Raw genomic sequence first — 25,255 nt, forward strand, 5'->3', positions numbered from 1 at the left:
TGCGGTTTGTATAACACAGAGCCTTTTCACACGAAGAATGCCACCGATCAACCAACGTGCCAGATTATATGGTGTTAAGTAAAAGAAATAGAAATCTATCTATAAGTATGTATATATGTATGTATATGCACATTGTCCTCACAGAAGGAATGTATTTACTGTGTTTTGTATTTAGTTGTATGTAGTAGGAGCCCATGTGGGGACTTAGACTGTCTTATTTGCATACCATATATCTTTAAATTCATAAGCCACTGGCAGCAACAGAAGGGATCTTGTTCAAACCTGTTGTCTATTGTACTTTATAAGAACAAAAATGACAGAATAATTTTTCATGCAAGGATACTTGCGCATAAAATCTCTACATTCAAATTCATAATATCACAATTAACAAGCGTCACATGTGAATCCCATGAAACAGGATTTCATTTTAGAAGCATTAATGTGATAGAAGGTTTACAGAACACCTCAGCAAACAGTTCTGAATGCTTTTGGAGGAACTGTATTTTTCTTTAATGTTGGGTGATTTCTGGATAATACCAGAAGCAATGCTATCTGATTTTTGGAATCCTACAATTTGACTAGTCCAGTCAGCGTAGGAGTCCTGACGTTGCCTGGAATCTATTTACTTTGCTTTGGAGACTTAGGGAAGCAATACAATAATCCTTGATTATTCAAGTTATCCTTCGTTTCCAAGAATTTATGCCAAGTTATGAAGTCGGACATTCGGAGAAAAGGATCTGCAGTGTGCTTGACAGCATGCAGTAAGAGGTCACCCTCTGGCTCCACAAGAAGAGCACATCATTTTCAGTGTTCCCGAATCCTACAGAAATACTCTACATGCACAACAACCCAGTTAATTAATTCGCTCTAGTCATGCTTCTGTGCTTATTTATTTATTTGTTCATTTTTATTTATTTATTTATTTATTTATGTGTTTATGTATTTATTATTTGTATTTTTAGTCTTTCTTTTTTTTAATCAAATTATCCATGTGGAAAGGCAGGAATCAAATCAATGAGTCCCTAGATGTTAGTCGAGTGTCGTACACATAAGGCTGCAAAAATCATTTACCCAGGAGGTGTCTGATCATGTGTCCCAGAGGTCTGTTCCAAGATTTCACACTTCATTTTGCCTGTGAGTAGTCAAGGTTGTTAAGATTCTCTTTAGCACTCAGAAAATATATGCTTTTGTGACTTAGCAAAGCAACCTTTATAACTACAGACTCCACAGACTTATTTGTATGCAGTGTCCACATTTAGGCACCCCTCAGTTTATTTTGCATTTTTTATATGCTGATTTCTGATATTTATTTATGTATGTATGTGTGTATAGATATATATACACATACACACACACACACACACACACACATATATATATGTCTGTCACTAAAATGCGTTAATTAAAAACCTTCACACACACGACTGTTATCCACTTGTACCTATTGCTTGATGATGTGCACTTGAAAATGATAAGTGAAGGGTTCATTAATCTCCCCCTACAAGCTGTCCATCACCATGTCAATCATACTACTTCCCTCTGCTTTCTTATGAATCTGTACAGTAACACACTTGTATTTATCATACACTGTAGGCCAGGTTTAGAATAAAGGAAGCAAAGCCTGCTTAAATAGAGTCCACAAAGTACAGATGTTAATAAATCAATCGCAAACAGACATTTTTTGGGTGGCCTTTTTTATGCTTTTTTATTAATTACAGACATGAAATATTCAAGAATAGCTAAAATCTGCGATGCACAGTCTATGTCTGGGAAAAGTATATTATGTAAGATGTACATTGGACTGAAGTAGTATGTGTGTGTGTTAGGGGGAGAGAGTCTGTGCTCCCCTGTGTGTCCGTATACGTATCGCAAAGCACCTGCCGTAATAAGAGCACAGCCAGAGGAACAGTTTGCGTCATTTCTCCTCCAAGCTGTGCAAAGAGGGAGGCTGACCTGTTACAATTATCATGGGACTCCGAAACTCTTGAATAATGCTCAGGAAGCCAAACCCCCTGTTGCTCTGAAAGCTGCTTATCTCGACTCCATTGTGAATTGTTTTTTTTTTCCACCTCTGCCTGTCCTGGGTCTTCATAAAAACCTTGTTTGCAGGCATCTTCCTCTCCGAGCAGCCGAGACAGGTGATGTGCTTCGTTTTTTCCATATTCGACCTTGGTGCTTCCCATTATTGTGACAGTTAGGAAAATAAGAAGACTTTTGTGCAGCTTCTATTGCCTCCTGCCTTTCAACACGGTAATGAAACAGAATGCTTTATGTTTTAATGAAAGAAACAATTTAGCATGCAGTTTTCTCTTTGTAGGCCTGACTGCTGCTCCGGAAAGGCATCTCTTTTAATCTTTTTTTTATGCTCCGCGGAAGGTCTCTTCATGCATTTAAATGGGACTATCATCTGATGCCTTTGACTTGGGGAACATCTTCAGGGCTGCAGGTAGATCACTGCTATATTTCAGACAATGAAGAAAGACGGGAAAAGTCACATAATTCTCTGACCGTTTTTTTATATAAGCAAGGCAGCCATTGTAGCTGTCAACTCTAACCTTTTGAGTTCCGTGCCGCTGCATTCGACACATTTTCAAAGGTCCGTATTGAACTTTGATATTACAGTAATTGGCCGTTTTTCCTCTCTCTTTATTTTTATTCCCGCTTATCCTTTTCTTATCTTGACTACAGCCGGATACATTTATGGTCTCGCAAATCAAAAGCTGCCGTCCTCTTCTGAGACGGAACACAGTGATCAAGAAAGGGAGTTAAATTCAAATTGAACAATAATATTACTGATATTCCCTTTCTGTTCCGTTTCTGAAGAAGTTAAGCGGATGATTGTTTTTACAATCACAAAATGTGTGGCGGGTTATCAAAGTCTTTCTGCGAGGCTTAAATTGAATAAAATATCTCCTGAGATGTATAATAGTGAACACAAATCCAGTCTGAAATATAGCATTGAAGAAATGAGAGGAGAGTGCTCATTATTTGAAATTACTTTTGAGTGGTCTTGGTACACAGGGAATACAAATCAGTAAATGTAGTAAGAGTGATGTAAAGTCATCATCCCGTTTATTGTTATAGGCTGAAGGATAGGTGGAGTGTAACTAGAATTAACTTTAAGCTAGCAAAGAACCAAGGAATCATTTTGAATCCTCCTTGATAACTTGCTTAAGCATTAAAAGGCCAAGCCATTCATATCCTGAGCAAAGAGTAGCATTCTTGTCTGTTTTCCTGATGACGTCAATGTGGACAGGATGTTGTGTTACATTGGGATGCAACTTCCTCCTGTGCCTGAGATGAGACTTCAGCCACATTTTTTTTTATATTAACTATAGAAAGAAAAACTGCAGGAGAAGGAACTTAAATACAGGAACCATTAATGCTGTATATTATAAGTACAGTGGCTATTGGAAATATTCTCTTCCTTGGACTTTTTCATATTTTCTTGTGCTACCACCTGACATTTTGATGCATTTAAATGGGATTTTGGGACTACCACACAATGCCAAGGTCATAGTATCCTGCTTTTAATACAACTTGGCAAAGTTTCATCTTACTCTATTGATTAGTGATTAGTATGAATGGAAAATATAATCACTTAATCACTCTGCTCGGCCCAGAACTCCTCCAACTGTTGTCTTTGAATGCCAATCTATGAAATTCCCTGAAGTGTGCTCTCCCCCCAACCGCAGCTCTGAGTAAACTCAATAGCCACATATTAGTTTTAGAAGGGAAAAAGCATTTGGTTTGATATATAAATGAAATACAAGGCGCTGAACAGAGACTGAAATATCGTATTTCTTTATCATTTATCTCGTTATCTTTCTTTTTTCATGAAAAAGGAAACGTCAGCCTTAAGGCAGAATCTGTTGTACATAACTTGAATATATACATATATATATATGTGTGTGTGTTGTTTTGTTTTAGATTCGTTATGTCTTTATGTTCTGACACTTTACGCTCACCATTCCCTACCTCTGTGGTGACAAATCGGTGGAAGAGGTCTCGGGTGTTGTACAGTTTACAGGAATTTACAAACACAATAACTCACACAGGTCACATGACTTCTCTGGCTTCTTGTACAGAGGGTTCTTAACCTCTTCTTCAGCACCTTTGATGTGTATCATAGCACATACAGTGGACTTATCCCCAGACACTTGCACTTTAGGTCCATGGCTTTGGACTTTGGTAAGGTTGTCTTACATTAGAAATGTATCAGCTTACACAATGCTGGTAATATATTCAAAGCTGACCCAGTAAATGGGCTACTTTAGTGTAGGTAATAGGTTTTTCTTCATGTGCAAGATCTGTCAGGTTCGCACACTCCCTCTGTGTGTCATATGCTTTTTACTAGGTCATACCAAAGGGCTATTATATATTTTAGGACAGCATATATATATATATAGGTTTGTCAAGTACTTTTCCAAAGGAAAACTCCACAAATATTTAGAACCTCTCTGTTCCTTTGGTTGGCATGTCATGTTACTTTAAATGGATAGCTTTAGTTTCTGATATTATGGAGGAGATTTGGAAGCAATGATATAAAAACAAACATCCAATCTGACTTTGGAAAATTATGTTTCTTTCTTTCTTTCTTTCTTTCTTGTGTAAATGAAGGAAATAAAACACCTGAGCTTGGAGAAAAAGAAATAGCCTGTTAATTTCCAGCCCACATACTGTATCTTATTTAGGTTGCAGAACATAATGTAATGGGCCTATCTGAATTTAAACAGTTTTTTTGATGGGTGAAATATATGGCATTGCTGAGAAACCAAGGTTTGGTGGCTCTGCCTCCAGAGGACGTTCTCGTGATTTCCGTGCCAGCTAATCTGATAATGGCACACTGGTCCCTGATAAAAGTTGGTACACAAATGCAATTTTTGAGGTGAAGCTCACATCTATTTTTGTCTCTCCTATATTCTGTACATTTATTTGCTATTATATTCAGAGGCCCAGCCAATACATAACACATGATGAAAATATGGCCATAATATTTAAGAACCAGGAGCCATAATAACATCCTGTAATGAAAAAATAAGCAATGGTAATTGTATTCTAATGCTGGAGAGGGAGAAAAAAAATACATTTCTGTAGATTTATGCAGGGAAAATAAACTGAAATTTTAAGACTTCTTGTAGAATTGTTCTATTCACTCGGCAAATGTGAACATAAATCGCCTTTATTAGTTGGTTGATTTGTTTTCAGTTTAGGCTTTTATGCATTTTTTTTTGTTAATCTTAATAACGTTAAATGTCAACATTGTACTGACCTTCAATAAAGAGATATTTGTCACTATCTAAATCTTTGTAAATTCTAATATTATGTGAGCACTCCACTATTTATATTTAACCTTGAAGCTCCAAAAGATTTGTCAGGTCTTATCTCACTTTTTGGCTTTGCATGCTGCATTGCACCGAGGAAGTGTCAGTCCTGTGGCACTGTAAACCCAATAGTCCGGTATAAATTTAAACCTACCGGCTATCCGTGGATATTACAACACTTTATCACTGTCCTAAAGGCAATTGTGTGCTAGTAAAACTTAAGTTCAGCTTAGACGTTCAAGCTGAAATTATACACTTAAAAAAGTACCCAAGCACTCAAGTATAATCAGGGTTGATGAAGAATTATATTAATACAAGGCAGAAAGGAATAAGCCTCACTCTTAAAGGGAGATGTAACAGGAAACCCCCCCATCCAGCAAATACCTGACTGCATGTACCGGAATTGTTGAAGAAAAATGTAGCACGCAATATATTATTAAAGAACCGGAATCCTGTAATGAAAGGAAGAGCTTCCCATTCCTGCCGGACTGTGGTTTCTCATCTGCAGGACTTCAGCAAAGTGGAACTGGAGCTCTGCCAGACCTCGGAGAAGCTGTGCTGTATTAGTATGATACAGCACCCATACTTTACTACATAAATGGTTTGGCAGCACTCCTGGTTGAGAACCTGGAAGCCTTTCTCCTAGTGTAACCTCCGTATCAGCAGCATCTGCAGTATAATTCCTGAAAATCACCTGGATAAATTATATATATATATATATATATATATATATATATATATATATATATATATATATATATATATACACACATATATATAAACTGTATTAGCACTGAAAAATGTGTAACTAAGCCTCAGGTACAATTCCATGTTCTGGCCTGAAGTGCTGCCTTAAGTGGCTATTGCCTTGGTAACGTATCTACTGCTGCCAGTCTTGCTAATTTGATGTGACTTCCTTATATCAGAACGTGGCAACACCAGTCACCTCATGTTACTCTGAGAAAACATTTGGTGTAGATATCTTCAAAAAAGGGAAAAGTCAATTCCTTCTCGTAATTCGTCAGGATACAATGACTTGGTTTTGAATCCCCTCAGTGGAGCCTGCTGTTCTGGAGACAGGTGACTGCTGTGTTTCTGTGCAGATCCGCAGACTTGACGCCTCAAGCGTTTGGGCTCACACAGCTGTCGGACTGCGCATGTTGCGCACCTCCCAGAATCTGGGCAGAGAGCTGGTGGTGCTCATGCAAAATCAATGTACATGCCTATCAGTCTAAGGCTGTATTTTCCTCTAACAGGGAACATGCCCACACCATCCATTTACATGAGGAGGGACATTTTTAGCTCATTATAGAGCTGCAGACTTAGGCTTTGTTGGCCATCCTAAACAATTTGGCTTACTGTATCATTACAGGGTTGTTTAATTCCTTGAACAAAAAGATTTTACAGTATAAACAGCCTGGAGCAAAAAAATAAATGTGCTCAACATTTCATTTTCCAAGCAGGGACTTGGCTTCGCAGTGTGAGCAAGAGGCTGGATTTGGGGTGGGAGAGCAGTATAATTACACAGCTCCTCTGTATCCTGCATATTAAATATTTAGAAGGTGGATGCAGTGCAGAATGCATTATTGCAAATATAAGGAAAGCTGTTCAGTGGCTTTGAAACATACTGGGGCTTCCAAGTGGGTCCTGCAGTACAGTCTTCCAATCAGAGTGTGAGATGAGCCTTATTGTTTCAGTTCCCTGTGTGGTATCTGTGGATGTCCAGCTTATGAGTGCAAAACAAAAGGAGAAGGGCAAAACACTGGCAGGACTGCGTTAGCCAGGAGCCAGTTTCTGACCGTTCTCTCTTCAACAATACCCAGATGAGCACGGCTCCCCAGTAGCACAGGCATTGAAACTGTGGAGTGTTATTAAAATAAATACTGGCTGCGTGATCGACACTGGAAACATCGTCGTGACTGTACATCATCTTAAGCAGATTCATTACGTTTCTGACTCATGAGTTACCAAATGAGAGGAGGTGATACTGAAGCACGGTTTATTCCCCGTTGTTGGTCGCAGTGGAAAGCACTCTCCCATGCATTGCTTTTACTTCTGTTGCAGATTGTCTTGGGGGATTTTCATTGCAGTTAGCGGTTTCTTTTCTGTTTTTCTCCACTAAATTCCATTTCAGTTTCTGTTGTCATTAAGGAAATTATTCTTATGTTCGTCCATTTCACTTTCCATTTCCAGTTGTCTATATTTCTTCATTAACTCATCACTCATCCCCAAAAAATAACAATAACCATTCTGATGCTCGTATAAAGAGAGCTCGGCTCAGCAGTAAAATGTCACTGATGTAAGCCATTATAAAGTTTGAATTGGAAGATTCAACTACTTTTATTTCAGTGCAGCAAAAATACTATTATGTGGTCAGAAATTTGATTTATTGAAGAGAGAGAAAACAAAATACTAGTTTTCAGCTTTGAACAATTTAAATACATGGAATTGTCTGGTTGAACCCAAACTCCAAAGTCAAGAGCCAGTTTTTGTGTTCTGAAAGCTTTATTGCTCAAACCAACCCTCTTTGAATCCTACAGGGAACGCACCCTGCTGCGATAACACAACTTAGTATATTTTGATTTAGTTTCTTTTTTGTTCTGTTTTTTGGGGACTAAATAAAAAAAATCATTTCCATTGTTCTTCTCAAACCTGAATTCCTGATTGACACTCGTGGTATTTCCTCACTTCTGCAATACGTTTAATTAATTAAGCCTTTCCAGGAATTAGAGAGTAGTCCCAGACAGCAGGAAGCACTGTAGGATTCTTTACGGAAGCTTTCTCCAAAAGCATCGGGGCATTGGTGTATTTCATCTGCGCTGTTTCCTTTGGATGCTCAGTGCAGATAATCAAATGCTCTCGGCGATGATTATATTGGCGAAAACCACTTCTCTGCCCGTCCTGCAGACATAGAACAATGCAATCTTAGGCACACAGTACTCCACAGTGATTTCAGATTTCAACACCAAAGTCTTCAGAAGAAGTGTAGAAAAACATGGCCTCCACCTTCCAAAAAAAAAGTGATACACTGAAAATCATTTTTGACCTCTAGTTTCAGTTGGTTTTAAAGGCCTAGATATCTGATAATGCTTTTAGCAGCCACTTTATTTCATGTTCTAACTGAAACAAAACGTAAACAATAAACAAGTAGAATGTGGGAAGTAGGGAGTTGTTCTGACCCATGTGTTAGTGGCCTTGAAGGGATGAGCTTAGCGATGAATGCATAATCTTCAAATAACCTCATCACAATCCCAGTCCCTTCACTAGCAGGTGGAATTGATGGTCGTTGCTCATTTGAGGCCCTGGAATGACTAAGCAAGAAGATTGTTTTTTTTCTTTCCCAAGGAGAAGATTGCCTGCCTGGGTCAAGGTAAAGACACACAGGCGCGGCATCAAACCAGTTTGAGGATTCATTATGAAATTTAGGGGCCTGTCATAACACGCCGTGCTAAACGTGGAAATCACAACCGTGTCACTCTCCGAGGACCCGCGGTACTGATCAGAAATCAATATCCGGATAATGACCTTGTTCCATGACCTGCATGTAATTGACAGCTATTTTTAAAAGCAGCTCTTAAAGCCACGGGCGTATTCAGTGATTAAAGTTTGTAAATCAAATTAAAAACATAATTGCCCAGCTTCCTTCTGTACTAGTTTGTCATATTTCATGCAAACAATGAATGTCAAAGTCTAACTTGTGATGGTGTCAAGGTGGCACTGAAGGCCAACGCAGTTGCCCTCTGGGTCTGGCTTTCAGTTGTCAGAACAAAACCCCAATATCTGTATTAAGCAATTCAGTAGGATGTGGTCTGTGTTAATTTTCAAGTTAATTTTAAGTTAATTTTCAATCTCAAGCAGCTATATATGAAATGACCAACCAGCTAATAACAACCCTCGTCTGGATACAGCAGAAACGGGACAGCTGTATATTTACACAGAATTCTCCATCTTCCTCACATTGCTGGCCAAGACTTAATGGCAAACCTGAGACCTGCATGAAAGCTGTTTATTGCTCCTTAGTTATTTTGCTTTTCTTGGGAGCAAAACGAATAAATAAAGAGATGGATGCATGCATACATAAATAAATAAATACGTGCACACATTTATTTCTTTATCGCCCTTCCTGGTGTGTGTATTTTAATAGGTTACTGTGCAGTTCCACGTTGATATGTGGCAGAAGATGAGGCATGGCCTGTTTAAAGGGGTATAATTTGATGGCGATGCTTTTAAACACATTTATCACTGCTGCCGTGACACTGAAGGTGCATGTGGAATGCTTTATGATTCTTTGTAATGCTGCCGCAGACTATAGCCAGGGGCGCTAATCTTCTCAGGTCTCTGACAGCTGTTGGGTTGTCAGAAATACTGGAGCGTCAGATTTAAGGATAAGGCCATGGCCATAATTAAACAATTCTTTTAATACCGAAATGAAGGGAAAGTTATGCAGTGTTCTCCTTCTCTGTGATGACCTGAGAAAGAAGAGAAGGGCATTGTTTCAAGGCACTTTCTTCAATGCTGTTCAATGATGTTTCCTGATTTATTATTAGTAGCAGTAGTTGTAGTAGTAGTAGTTGTTGTAGTTGAAGTAGTAGTAGTGGTGGTAATATTCATTGATTAAATAATTTGAATATCATAATAAAATTAAAGATTCTAGCTACAGTACAAAACACTGTGGGGGTTCGAACCTTTTCCGTCAAGCCAGGGTCAAGTGTCTCGACCTCCTGCTCACTACACAGTCTCACTGCCCTCGATGTCAAGAGGAAATTCCCCGTAAACGGTGCAGTGTATATGTAGATAAGCACACGTGCCATAGGTCTCTTGAGCCAGCAGGGGTCTCTGGTGCAGGCCTGCCCTGTTAAGAGAGGGCTCCAAGTACATTCAACACAATCGACCCTGCCTCGAATTCCCTGGGTCGGAAGGGGGAGATGTGTGGCTGTTGAGCTATTGGCACATGAACCACAAACCACTTACACCTGAGACCACATCAAAGGTGAGGGGAACTGTGCAAGCTGTGCCAGCGTGCGGATTTGAATATTTCCCATACCTGCTGGGATTCAATCTCACAATCTCCCGCTTGTAAATCAAACAATGCCGCTCTCCTGTCAAAGAGTAAGTTGTCCATTTGTGGGCATGTAGTCGGTATCTTTCCACACAGGCACAACCGCCATAGGCCTTTGTGGGCAGCAGAGGCTTTCATGTTTTAAAGCTTAATTATAGTCCACGGACAGCAAAGGATACTAAATGAGATCCCAAGCACCTTACATAGCCTGGAAAGTCATTTAACAGTGAATAATTTGTGCTGTAAGTTGCAATTACTGTACCACAGATAATCGTATTATGCTGAAGGGTAGTCATCTTCCCGTCTCATGAAAATCCCTGTCAGACAAGTTATATGTTGAAGGCCACCAGAGATTTGCAAGGAAATATTTTGGAGAAAGTTAAAAGCTGTTGTTTCTGACATGTACAGTTTAGACCCTCGACACTAGATCACTTATATTATATTGTACTGTGTGCAGTTATTGTATTTTACTTTTACATATATTTTTCCACTGAAACATGAGTAATGTTATGAAAACCAAATACTCCTACATTTATAATAGTATTATACTAAATTAAACTAAATTAATACATATTTTTAATTTAATTTCCACTGTTTGCCTGTTATTTTATTGATTTATCTCTTAATTGATTACTTCCTCCCTCCCTCTCAATCTCTCTCAATCTTTCTCTCTCCCTCGCTCTCTCCCCCTCTGTTTCTCTCTCTCCCTCATTCTCTCATTTTTTATTAGTGGCCAAGTGTGATTGCCCCCTACCTCGAACTGACCGTAGGCCACTACTTAATTGCTAATAGTTAAGAAAATAACTTTTATACATGCCTTCAAAGTTAAAAAGTTTCTGTGTCCTAAAACCTTCCTAGATAAATCTAAATGGATTTTTAGGGTAATAAATCTTTTTCAGCTACTCCTTGAACTTCGCAGAGTTGGGTGTAATTGAAAAATCTTGGCTCAGTTTAGCTCTTACCTGGGAAACAGACAATAATTGGTATCCGTGCAGGGTGCAACCTCACTCTCCTCTCTATAACATCTGGATAATTATTTTCCATCTGTTTTGTATGGAGTTGCTGTTGGGACTTGTTTCGCTGACACTGTGGTATTCTCTCATGGTTACCGTAACAAGTTTCAATCCATTCGTGACACTTACACTGTGATTAACCCTTGTGTGGATGGAGTCATGCCTTTGTTTCTCTACACCACAATAAGAATTACCTAGAGGCTGAGGGGCTTTTTCCACTGTGCACCGAACAAAGCAAAGATAAACACAAAGTACCAACAAGGCAGCGGTTCTACACACTAAAGGTGTGATGTTAGTGTCCTCTTGGATGTTGATAGATTATATCCCAACAACATTTAACATTGAAGTCCTCCGTCTCTGTGTATTCAGACAGCGCAATCTGTCTGACCTCCGACACGGCAGACAGTCTAGATAGATGGCTCTCCCAAATTCTGACCTGGGATCAGTTTCTCTCAGTTTCTCTGAGGCACACATCTCCCCCTTCCCCGTTTCTACCAGATGTGTAGATACCCTTCAAACAACTGCAGTGCCAATGCAGCCAGTTTTCAGAGCGTTCCTACATTTTTTTCGCAACATTTTCTGAATAATAAGTATGTTCGTATGAGCCTTCCCCATACAGTTTCTTATTAACAAAGCATAATTAGATATTTTCCAACCTGCATTTATTTTACAGGAGTGGCAATAAACTGTAGACCAGCAACGTGCAAGTATTTGTGTGAATCTAACATCAAGGCACAGCATATTCTGCTGAAGTTAATGCCTGTATATTGTTAGATTTTAAGATTCCTTAACATTGAGAAGAAAGAGAGAGAAGAAAAAAAAAACATGACTATGTCTGAAGTAACGAAGCATGCTTTTCACTGTGGATCGTTGCGCTTGTTTCTGCCAGCTTGGTTCCATGACTACATTCGTCAAAATTACTCCCTGAGCCCATTTTGACATTAAAATTAATAACACTGGATATTAAAGAAAACAAAACATGGCTGTTAGTAATGCTTTGGAAAGTGCTTAATCTACAAAGCATAGTGACACGTAAGCACAAAAAAAGGCATTATGTGCTGAAAAATGTGCAGTGGAACTTGGCGGAGTTGTGGTAAGAGTATCTGATTTCCTGACAAATAAACATCATGGTAATTTCACACTGGAAAGGATGTAACTGACATCATGTTTCTTGCAGTACAATTCAGGAGTTGTCGTCGCGAAACCCTTCAGGTTGCGACTTGTCCACACACTTTGTACACCTGCAGGGGGCTATGTCATTATTTCACAAGCAGACGTTCCCTTTCGTTCCTTTTTGAAATGTGTTGAATCAGACCCATTATTAGTGTGTGATCTGGCCAAAAGCTATTAAACACACAAGAAGTTGTTTATAGAATACTTGTCCTGTTCTGTGGATCAGGAGGGCCATATTTTGAAGAGACTGTAAAATGACACAACACAACTGTACAGTACATTTTCCTGTCTCCTGACCAGTTTACTGCTCCGGCATGTTTTATACAAGCTTCTTGATTTTGTGTATAACAGTTTGTGTAATCTTGAAGTGGATCTCAAATCAAATACGAGCAGGCCGTTACATTCACGCGAATCTTGTTTTCTGGCTGGTGTTCACAGTGGAAACGCCCCAGGATGTATGGTCTACCTGTGCATTATTTCTCTACTCCACTGACAGTGCATATTACCATCTGTCTGGTTTATTTTCAATGGTGGATGTGGAATGCTTGTAAAAAAAAAAAAAGAAAAAAAAAAAGGAAATGAAAACTTCTGCTTGCATCTCGTACTTGCCAACTTTGCTCTCATGGTGTGCAGAAATCTTTTAGTCACAGTTAGTGGAGCAATAACTTCTTTTTTCTCCATTCCTTAACTTGACATGCACAATAGAGCAGGGAAGTCAGTGGAAAGTGGCAGAAGGAAATCGCAGAACCTAAGTGAAACAAGGAGCCCATGGTGGTGCTTATTAGATTTTTTTTTCCTCTCTTTCCTCAATTTTAAATACTTCTGCTGCTCAGTCACTGTGCAGCCTAATATTTATTTAAACACCTCTGAAGACTCACTGGAATGCCTTGAATGACTCAAAGCTGTTAGCTGTCGTAAGTGTGGCACATTCATGCCGTGGAAACAGAAAACACGATTTTGTAAGGCTGTGATTTAAATATTAATCAAACTATGAATGCTGTATTTCCAATGCAGGTTCCATTTTGCTCTCATTATGTTTTTTGGGGGGGTGGCTGTAACTCCCCAGATGTCCTCTTTCTGTACGCGCAACTCTGGATAACTTCCAGTGGGGAGGCGTGCTTGTATTTTGTCAAATTACAAAACGCATAAGAAAACCATGGCTGCCTGTTGTGCATCTACTTGCCTAGCGCTTTTAAATAATAATTTTAGCAATAGATAAAATCAATTCACACCACAGTAAATACACCCTCCCTCTGTCCTTTTTTTTTTTTTTTTTTCCTTCTTCTCATGACCATTATGATCAGAGTATAAATTACATTACTCTTTTGTGTTTGATTTATTGTCCCTGTAAGGTAGGCCTGTATGGCAGCATTTAAGAAGTTATAGGTCAATAAAAATTCTCTCAGTGTCAGCTGCTTTATGAAAAGAAAAAAAAAAACACACTTTGCAAATGAAATTAATAACATTTTAAGGGACATTGGCTTCAGGATAGAATTGCACACCCAGCACATTGAAAACCTATCCATCTGGATATGTTATGCAACTCAAATGTACTGTGAGGCTTATTTTTTTTTTCTGTGACTGTGTTCAAATTAATTATAATTGCTGACCAGACCTTAATAAATCTGATTCCTTATTTGTCTTCTTCTTTGGTTGGAACGGTTGCGCCACTGTAGGGTTGAGACCTTGGTGATAAACCCAAGCGGTTCATTAAAAGAAATCCCGTTAATTGTTCGGTAGTTTAATGCACTTTGCCTTTCATGAAACCAGAATGTAGATGTGATTTCTCTTCATTTGGAAACCATTAGGTATGGCGTCTTTGTCACTCAGTGTGGATTGGTAATCAGGAGTTTTGTTTTTATTCTCAGACCAAAAAGGATAAATCCTATGCTGAACGACTTGGCACAGGTGTTGAACCTTGCTCTGTGGTTGAGAAGGTGTACATCCCTCTTCTTATTAAGTGTATTGAGTATTACTATATTGTTTATCCTTGGAGTGGCTCAGGCATGGCATTTGGTCATTATACAACATTTCAGCTGTCCTTGCATTTCATTGGAATATGATGACAGAATAGTGCTAGATCAAATTATCTTACTGACCTACGATCAATGCTATCTAAAAATGTGTTGTTTGTGTTTTTTCCCCCAGTTCCTGCCAACATTTACAAAATTTCTCCAGATATCACTATCAACGAGGGGAGCAATGTGACATTGAGCTGTTTAGCCAACGGGAGACCGGAGCCTTCCATCACTTGGAGACTTCTCAATCCATCAGGTGAGAACATTTAGCCTACCCAATTTCCTGCCATCATATATGCTATTTAACACACAGTGACAGGACTATTAATTGAGAGAGCATTTCTTTTAGTTCCAAACGTCCAGTTGTTTTATACGTCTCTTAGTCTATGTGTGAGTAAAAACCTGTTGATTTATTTTATCTAGACACACTTTATGGTCTCCTAAAGAAAGTGTGGTGTAATGTGATTAAGAGATTCTCTGTGCGGGTGAAAGCATTGTCAGGGAGGCAACACCCTGCTCCCACAATGACGATGTTGTCGAGATGTTGCTTTGTGCCATATCCCACTACATGCGTAAGGATCTCAGCTGCTTCTTGCGAGTTATATTTTATTTTAAACAGTTTCAGTCCTCATCATTTGTAGGGAATCAAGGGCTCAGATTCTGTCTGGCAGCATTAACAACTCTCTCTCTCCATTGTTGTGTGGTTTCCCCAGAGCTGAGAGATTGCTTTTCGGGTTCCAATATGCTGATGGGGTTTTTCTTCTCATGGCAGGGCTTGCCTTACAAGTCATTTTTTATTAAAATTACTTTTAGCCTCTGCAGATGGGGCTGGCTGGTGCTTAGCAAAAGGATAATGAACCGCGTTTGATTTGTAAAGATTTGCAGATCTTTCTGAGACTCTTGACGTGTTTGACATGTAATTTGCATTTATTATCAATCAATTCATCAATTTTGCATTTTGTAACGGTGACCTTCTGGAGAGGGGGGACACGTATTTTAGTGGAGGTCATGGAATGTGCACTTCTAAACTGTTCCACAAAGAAGCGGCATGTCCTGGTAGCAGCGGTACAGACATCCGCGGAGCTGACAGGTTTCAGAGGGGATCTGGAAGCAGACAGCAGTGCTAAAGCGGTTGAGCACAGGAGGAATCTTGGGGCAGAGCAGACAATTAGATCAGCCAGCTAGGGGAAATCTTTTTCACAGAAAGAGCTGGAAATGAAACTATGCTTTATTATTTTTTTTGCCTTTTTTTTGCGTGTAATTCCAGTGGGTGGGGGTTGACCCTGGAGCAGATGCAATGTGCTGAGTAGATTTACTCCTCTCCTCCTCTCCAGCAGCTCCAGTGCATGATTTGCATATTGTTTTTGGAAAACAGGGATAAGAATAACCCACATTTGCTCCAGAGAGCTCGTTATTTGATCTTATCTGAGATTTGTAATTTTCACACTTCTGGATGCCAAAGCCTTTCTGGTCCACCTGCACCTGACAATTTAAGCGGTGATATTCAGCTGAGGCCCACGGCCCGCTGTTTCTCATGTCACCTGAGCTTTTGATGATTTAAATGACTCAGTTATTGGCTTAATAGGTTTGGATTACTGCTGTTCCCAAGTCAGTAATCATTGTGGATGGTAGGTTACCTGCTGGGATGTGGGCTTCCAGGACCAGCAGTGATTGCCTTTTCTTTAATGGGAAACATCATTTGACCTGATATCAAATAGTGGAGCTCTACTAAATATGAGAGAAGGGCAATGGACTTGTTTGATATTTACAGGCAGATTAGTGAGGTACTTAGTGGACCTCACTAATCTGGACTGTGACTCCAGGATTTGAGCAATTATTCAATTTTGCCTTGAGTCTTGTGCCAAGAAAGCAGCATACCTTGGTAAAAGAAATACTGACTAATTAATTAAGTTTTCAAAGATGTATGGGAAATAATATCAAAATAAAATAAAGTGAAGACATTGAAGAGTGGTTGCTGAAATTCAGGATCATCAATTACAAATCATATGCCCTGAAAGGATTAACATCACATACAAAAGAAGCAGTTTGTTTATCTATATACTGTGATTGTTTCTTTTAAGTCTTTCTCTTTCTGTTTCTTTTTAAGTCACCTGCTGGCACTGTTTGTTTTTTAAATCCTTAAAGGTTCAGAATTTTTCAGAAATGTCTTTATCATCTGAGTTAAGTCTTTCAAAAATTCTCAAAATTAATTTCAAACATTCATACTGAATTTTCAATAGTGTCTTTGAAGTCTTTTAGTCTGCCAAGATTGTTGACGTTCACTGTGTAGTATTTTGATAAGAAAGCATTTGAGCTACTGAAAACTACTTTCTAAATGTTTAGTTTTTTATTGCTTAGAAGTGATAATTCTCTGTCAGTTTGCTCATTAACTTATACACAATATAGAAAGCATGTGTTTACTAGTACAAGTGGTGTCATCAACATGCTTAAAGTCCAGAATACTACTCAAAGGGGGGTGGGACATTGCACATTTCCATGGGGAACTCGTGAATGATTTTTCTACTCATGGTGTGGCTTCATCTTGAGGCTTACATCAAGGCAATAGTAAGACTATGAGGTCATGTGTGAGCTTGTTGGCCCCGGCAAAAAGAGGCAGGATGTTTGTGTACTGTACTAGTTAATGAAAGGGGGTCTGTTTGAGTGGCAGTGCACAGCGGCCAATAGGCAGCTTTGTTAGAAAAATCGTTTGAGTTCCCCATAGTAAAGTGCAATGTCCCATCCCATTTGGGTAGTATTCTCTTTTTCAGATAACCGGCTGGCATTTGCAATCTATTGTTATGACTCTACCAAGATGGGGTTTCAGTAGACTGCATGGAAGGTGGATTTCATTATGATCCTCGCAGAAAAGTCAGAACCTAGGCCTCCCAGTATTTTATCCCACTGCCACCTAGTCTCAGTGCAGTGGATTTTATCATCACTCAAAAATAGATACTCAGGCTTGACAGTTCCAAGGAAGAAAGAGAGAAAAAACTGTCGGTTTAAAGAGGTTTAGAAATGATTTGGCCCTTTGAAAAAACTTGAGTGTCCCACAACAACCAAAAGCCTGTCTAATATGAGTGTTCATCAAAGCTATCCACAGAGTCATACAGCAATGAAGCAAAAAAACAAAACAAAAAGAATGACAGGTGATGAGGTCATAAGATTTTGTTTTTTGTTTTGTTTTGTTTTGTCTTTCTCTCCCCAGAGAGCAGTGTACCTACTTTACTGGTCAAACTTTCTCTGTTTGAGATCAATATGGAATTGAAGAAGGTTACTTGTACTTAGATGCACCCTTCTTTTTCTTTCTTTCTTTTTTTGTGTTCTCAGGTCATGTTGGGATTGATGCTGGGTTTTCTGTTATGGTGTTTTATACTTTTCTTACCATTTACTCATGGTTTGCCCAGAGGCGGGTATTTCTGAGAGGTCCATATGAGAAGAAGAAATTAATATTGCATTAGCTTCTTGTTGTCCGCTGTCAAGAGGAACAATAGCCATTACAAGTGGGTATTCCCTTCATGCACCGCAGACTCTTTAAAATGTAATACTAGAGCTTCATGCAGTGTTCAGTCTCAGTCTTTCTGACTACATGAAAACCCTGAGAGAATGAGGGAAAAGCTCAACATGTAATGGCTATTGAAGTTCACACCCATAGGTCACAGTCCCACAGGTATTATTAGTTAACTCAAAATCCTAAAAAACCCTGTAATCAGTAGCAATTTACACCAGTTCAATCACTCATTGGTTTAAGTAAGTCATGAAACCCCTGCTGGAATGAAAAAACAGTTTGTCCCTTGTGGTCCTCAAGAACCAGGAGTCAATATGAGGTCACCATTGATAGCAGAGCAACCTAATCAACTCTGCTGGAGACCATACCAAAAGTTAATTATTTAATACATCAATACACAAAAATTTGTCTTCACTTCAGTGAGTTATAATTAGCGATCAATTTTCACTACAAAAAAAACATATATATACACTCACCTAAAGGATTATTAGGAACACCTGTTCAATTTCTCATTAATACAATTATCTAACCAACCAATCACATGGCAGTTGCTTCAATGCATTTAGGGGTGTGGTCCTGGTCAAGACAATCTCCTGAACTCCAAACTGAATGTCTGAATGGGAAAGAAAGGTGATTTAAGCAATTTTGAGCGTGGCATGGTTGTTGGTGCCAGACGGGCCGGTCTGAGTATTTCACAATCTGCTCAGTTACTGAGATTTTCACGCACAACCATTTCTAGGGTTTACAAAGAATGGTGTGAAAAGGGAAAAACATCCAGTATGCGGCAGTCCTGTGGGCGAAAATGCCTTGTTGATGCTAGAGGTCAGAGGAGAATGGGCCGACTGATTCAAGCTGATAGAAGAGCAACTTTGACTGAAATAACCACTCGTTACAACTGAGGTATGCAGCAAAGCATTTGTGAAGCCACAACACATACAACCTTGAGGCGGATGGGCTACAACAGCAGAAGACCCCACCGGGTACCACTCATCTCCACTACAAATAGGAAAAAGAGGCTACAATTTGCACAAGCTCACCAAAATTGGACAGTTGAAGAATGGAAAAATGTTGCCTGGTCTAATGAGTCTCGATTTCTGTTGAGACATTCAGATGGTAGAGTCAGAATTTGGCGTAAACAGAATGAGAACATGGATCCATCATGCCTTGTTACCACTGTGCAGGCTGGTGGTGGTGGTGTAATGGTGTGGGGGATGTTTTCTTGGCACACTTTAGGCCCCTTAGTGCCAATTGGGCATCGTTTAAATGCCACGGCCTACCTGAGCATTGTTTCTGACCATGTCCATCCCTTTATGACCACCATGTACCCATCCTCTGATGGCTACTTCCAGCAGGATAATGCACCATGTCACAAAGGTCGAATCATTTCAAATTGGTTTCTTGAACATGACAATGAGTTCACTGTACTAAACTGGCCCCCACAGTCACCAGATCTCAACCCAATAGAGCATCTTTGGGATGTGGTGGAACGGGAGCTTCGTGCCCTGGATGTGCATCCCACAAATCTCCATCAACTGCAAGATGCTATCCTCTCAATATGGGCCAACATTTCTAAAGAATGCTTTCAGCACCTTGTTGAATCAATGCCACGTAGAATTAAGGCAGTTCTGAAGGCGAAAGGGGGTCAAACACAGTATTAGTATGGTGTTCCTAATAATCCTTTAGGTGAGTGTATATATATATATATATATATATATATATATATATATATATATATATATATATATACTTACACCTTGGGTGGGATTAAATCAAAACTTTGACCATCACGTTATTACCATTTTAAGAAAGTAGCATCTTACTCAAAGTGTTTTTTTTTATTGGCGGGTGGGTCCATATCTTTTATTTAATCCCGCCCTTATCTCCAACAGTGGACCTCCTTCCGTGTTTATACAATTTCTACAGCAGTGCAATGACAATTTGATTTGAAACAAATAGTCATACTACTGAAGGGAATGTAGGAAAGCCTAGTTTACCTTAATTTTATAAAGAATATAAACAAAACTTCAAAGGAAACCAGGAGGGAAGGCTAGAGCTCCACCATCACGATCACAGATGGACTCTCAGGTGCTTTTTAGCTGGCACATTTTGTGTCGCTGCTTAAAAGCCATTCCCTTCTTGAACAGTAAGAGCATGTTTTTCATTTTCTGCCTATTGCTTTTTCAATAATGTTTTTATGCCATTGACATTTGCATTCCTTTTATGACATTCATCAGAGTATGTGCCACTTGAAATAGAGAGGGGGGTTCGGGGGGGGAGATAGTCATTGTTTTCAATACTGTATAACCTAATAGCTACTAGAATTTAATGAACAAGCCAGAGGAATACATATACCCTTTAGATAGAGAACAACACAAAGACCTGAAATAGGCAGTCGGATGGGAAAACAATGAACATGATAAGTAACATTTGCCGACATTTCACTGGCATTTTACATTATCTCTGTATGAAAATGTGTATATAAATTGTTACCATTTCCGTACCCATGCATTACTCCATTACCCAAGCAACTGTTTCCCAGCTGAAGCGTCTCTTTGTATATTGTAAAAAGGGGAGACAGTCTGGGAGCATCACTCCCTTAAATGGATTCACTTTTGAGTTTATTACATTTTTGATCCATTTGACAATGTGCTTGTTTTCCTCATTTATGAATTAATAATCATTATGGGTGCTGTCTGTAATTGGACATTTAAGACACATACACAAAGTCCCATTATTCAGCCTGACACTTCCACGTCCAATGGAAATTTTTGTACTCAAAATACTTTTTCAATATTTCAAAATCAGGATATATCTCTGAGTATGCAGATCTTGCTTTGGCTGCTGTTAGCTCGTGACACAGCCATCATTGGCATAATCAGATGCCCTCTTGTGGTAGCATGTGGTTCAGGAGTTACAATGAAGTCAACTTTACTGCAGCTGCAATACAAATCACAGACAATACTGTAGCTCTAACACCAAACAAACTGCTGGCATGTGCTTTGATTTTTTTGCTTTGATATAAACCTTTATAGATGTTCAATTAAAACAGTGGTTCAGAAATCAAACAATGTATGAAATCTTTAATGGGTATTGAAACACCAAAACAATTTGCATGTCTTCCACCTACAGACAGTTCTGTTAGGCATGAGCTGTTTTTAATTGCTACTGCCGTGATTTTTTTGTTTCAAAGGTTGTCGGGTCAACCGACTGGTTCATATATTGAGCACAGCTGAACACAAAAAGACTGGATTGAAACCTTGGCTATGCGTGACAACAGCTCTCACATAAGTAATAGATTTCTTCTGCACACGGCTCACACATGAGACGGTGTGATGTGTGGGCTGGAGAAAATATCCTTTTCTTTAGCAGATCGGTGAATAAAACTAGGATACATTCTGTACAATAAACCATTCCCACTGAGACAGGGGGAGTGTTGTTCAAAATGTTTTTTCATGAATGACATTTCAGCATGTATTGAATGAGCAGTGAATGCAAGTGTAGCACTCAGAGACAATTTAAAGCATAAATAGCATTAATATGCTTTTACTCAAAGTCTGAATCAGCTGATTTATTTATGTATCTATTCTATTTATTTATTTTTCATGTTGCTAATAAATCAATCTAATTTTTAAAAGTCTCGTAATTTTCAGAACAAAGCGCAGTTGTAAGAAGGATAAACAGAAAAGGGTGAAGTTAGACACTGATAAATGTGTCATGGGAAGCGGCAGAGTTGCTGGCACTCCCGACTCCCTCACAGCTGCCTCTGGCTCGTGTCTGCAGCTCGCAGTGTGTGAACCTCGCAGCTACAGCAGCGGCTCTGTGACCACAAACGCGTGCGAGTCCCTGCGATCCATCATGCCATCTTTCTGTTGTGCAGGGAGGGTAAACTGCTGCTGTGCTGATCAACCCAGCGCATAAACATTAGGAAAAGCACATGGCGGGGGGGTGCCTGGGGTTTCTGAAATCAGCCTCTTAAAGAAGTCATCTCTGGGGTGTGTCGGGTGAGGGTGGGTGGGGGGTGTGGTAGAATGGACTGACGCAACAGGAGACCCATTTGTCATTTCCACTCAGATATAAGACAGCGTGTTTGGTTTTCCCACGGCTGGTCTCTCAGGGAGCTGATCCTTAAGAGAAACGGAAGCTACGAGCCTCATTAGAAACTTATGTGGGGAAATTAGCCTGTAATTCATCTTTATTAACAGTTCCTGTTGGTGGCAAATTGAGACAAGTCCCATGAATCTTGAAAGTGCCCGTGGTTAGGACATAAAGAACAGAGTTTTACTCAGTGAGACATGTCTGTTGTTTTTCCCTGCCATGGGCAGAATTACTTGTGTTCCTTCCTTTCTGTTTGTGTGTGAATGTTTAACATGTTCATCTAACATCTAACATTTATAGCCACTCCCATCAAAAGCAAAAACTGACCGGTCTGCCTTCAAGCATGAACAGGGGTGCTACCCCTTGTTAGGCATTAAGAACAACCTGAAAACCAACCAAGCAATACAGTTAAATCAGTAGAAAAGCAACCCTAACCTTAATAGAAATTCTATGTTTAAGGACTTTCACGCAAACTCCAATCCAGACCAAAATGTAACCTTAACTTAACTGTAATCATGTAAACAACCAAAAACCTGTGCTAATTAGCTTAACACATCAATAATATCCTGAATCGCTTTTTCAGAACAGTACAACCTTGTATTACAGTCAGTAGGTTACCTGGGCCTAATTAAAATGTTCTAAATTTGGATGTGCCATGGAGAAAAATATTACTTTTAAATCAATAAAACAAGTTTTACCAGATGTACACATTGCTGAATATTAGAACAAGCCCAGTTGTATGGTTTGTGGGGTGGTGTAGTTCACCAAACTGTATGTTGGATTGGTGTGATGTGAGATGGTTGGAGAAGTTTTGTGTTAATTTGATTAGAAAGTGCCCTGGTGTTGAGAGCTTGATATTCCTTTATTGCTGGTTTCAACAAGCATAGTGTTTGCAAACCCAACACCTCGAAACTGCAGCACTGCTACTACACTGGCTGAGAATTGATCAGCTCTCTGCCCAAAAGATCTAAAAAATATGTCCAAAGATTTGTTCATTTTATTGAGGACAATATTGTCAATCCATATGGTAATGTTGTGTAGTAATATGAAGGAATACATGCATTCAGTGTGATCTTTGCTTTTGTTAATGATATAAATACATGCAACAGGGTATAAATAATATATTATTAGGGTATAATATATTTATTTGTGTGTTTCTTTCTTACACAGCCCATGAGCAGTTCCACAGTATTCTGAGCATTAAAACCATAAATAATTATGCAAAACAAAGCAACAAAATAGATCAATACCTTTGCTGTATTAATAGCTTAATTTTGCAGTTTGTATTGCTCGCTAATGTCCCTTTTTAGTAAAAATGGTATGACTTAAGTAATAGTATGATTCATTAGACTATGCAGAGCTGTCTAATAAGGGATAAGCCTTTTCTTTATGCTCAGCATCTTAATAACATTGAGAAGAAGCCTTTTAATTAGGAGACGGGGCTGGTCGAAATCCAGATCTCTTGTGGTTGATGCCTAATCCATCTGGCTTCTGGCTACAGGACAAACAGTACGAAAATCTATGTTGTGTCGCATCATCTCCAGCTCCTGTTTATTTCTGATAAAGTCTGCTTTAATTCAACTATGAACTCCAAAATCAGCAGTGCAATATAATGTGGGTTCCTCTTGTTAGTAACCCTGGCCCGACACAGTCCAACTGTGTTGGCTGGCAGTTATATTAGTAATATCAGTGAATCTCATACACAAGTTTAATCTCCTTGTGAGATTTTTGCATCCCTGCTGTTTAGATTATTGTTCTGCATAACTGAAGTGTGATGACGGCATCACAAGTCCATTTGAAACTGGATCAAGTTTCAAAAAGACTTCAACAATGTACTGTATGCATTTAAGGATGCATCTCTGTTCAGAGCAAATTGGAAAGCAGGGCAGTGTAATTTCCATCGGTTTAATAGTCTGTCCAGGAAGGCTATGATGGACCCTTGATGTTCATCCCTCCCTTTGCCACCCACTGCTGTGCTGTGCCACAATCTGGCCTTCCAGAAAGCCCATCTCGGAGCTGCAAGCGCTCTTGTTTTATTTGTTCCTGTCCAGACGAAAGGCAACATTTAGATGCATATGTAAATGGTGTAATTATGGAATATAAATGCTCAAAAAATGCCTAATTTATTCAAATAACCTTAAGTGCAATTGCTGCGCAGTCGGTGCTCAGACGCTGCCTAATGTGGCAGAACTGGCGCTGCATCGCTGATGGGTGAATCAGATCCCAGGTGAGCAGCTAGATTTTTGTAGACATAAGAATTTGGAAAGCTCTCATTCGGAGCTCAAGGGCACATTTTGTGGAGAAATTAAGCAATCCTACTTTTGTTATGTTCAATTTGCCAGAGGACAAAGGGAGATCTCTGCTGTCTTTCTCTGAATTACTTATTACTAATAACATTATTATTATTAATAATAATAATAATAATAATAATAATAATAATAATAATAATAATAATAATAATATCACTACTACTACTATGAGTGCTCTTATTAGTTTTAGATAGGATCCTTGGATCACTTAGATACTAATGGACACCAAATGAGCATGATGGATCGAATGGCCTCCTCTCATTTGTAAACTTTCTTATTACTAGTAGTTGGGATATTATCTGTTGTAGTTTTGGTATACATTAATGTCTAATGTATATCTGGCACCCACAGGCTGCCACTGCTCAGATAAGTATGAAACCCAATCCATTATAACGCTGCTCTGTGATCACAGGGGATTTGTACTCTCTCGATAACCCAGGGGAGTGATGTCACCGTAACAGTCTCCCATGCACCAGCAGCCATGTTACTGAATGCATAATTTGGGAACATGCAATTTTCAAGTTTGACAGCCAGGGAAGACTTTATTTAGGAAAGTACACCATGTGTTACACCGAGACAGAAGCATGCTGGCAGTGTATGAGAGACATAGCAGCTTTTAAGTCAACTTCACTTTCCTAATTGCAAATCTCTCCTTAAAGGAAATACGCTGAGAAGTGACAAGGGGCCTATGGTATCAGAACAGCATGGCGGTGCCCGAGCATATTGTGCTCTTGATTGAGGAGTAAATGAGAGATTGCC

At 39.2% G+C, this 25,255-nt stretch overlaps 1 protein-coding gene across 3 annotated transcripts in view; it reads left to right on the top strand.

Moving 5' to 3' along the window:
- Positions 1-25,255, top strand: part of lsamp (limbic system associated membrane protein) — a 614,372-nt gene that overhangs the window by 520,846 nt on the left and 68,271 nt on the right. For all 3 annotated transcript variants that reach the window (XM_066699129.1, XM_066699128.1, XM_066699130.1), the window contains one exon: positions 14,718-14,843. In XM_066699129.1, the coding sequence (XP_066555226.1) occupies positions 14,718-14,843 (126 nt within the window). The remainder of the gene's footprint in view (positions 1-14,717; positions 14,844-25,255) is intronic.

The sequence above is a fragment of the Amia ocellicauda genome, chromosome 3, assembly GCF_036373705.1.
Source record: "Amia ocellicauda isolate fAmiCal2 chromosome 3, fAmiCal2.hap1, whole genome shotgun sequence".
Taxonomy (NCBI): domain Eukaryota; kingdom Metazoa; phylum Chordata; class Actinopteri; order Amiiformes; family Amiidae; genus Amia; species Amia ocellicauda.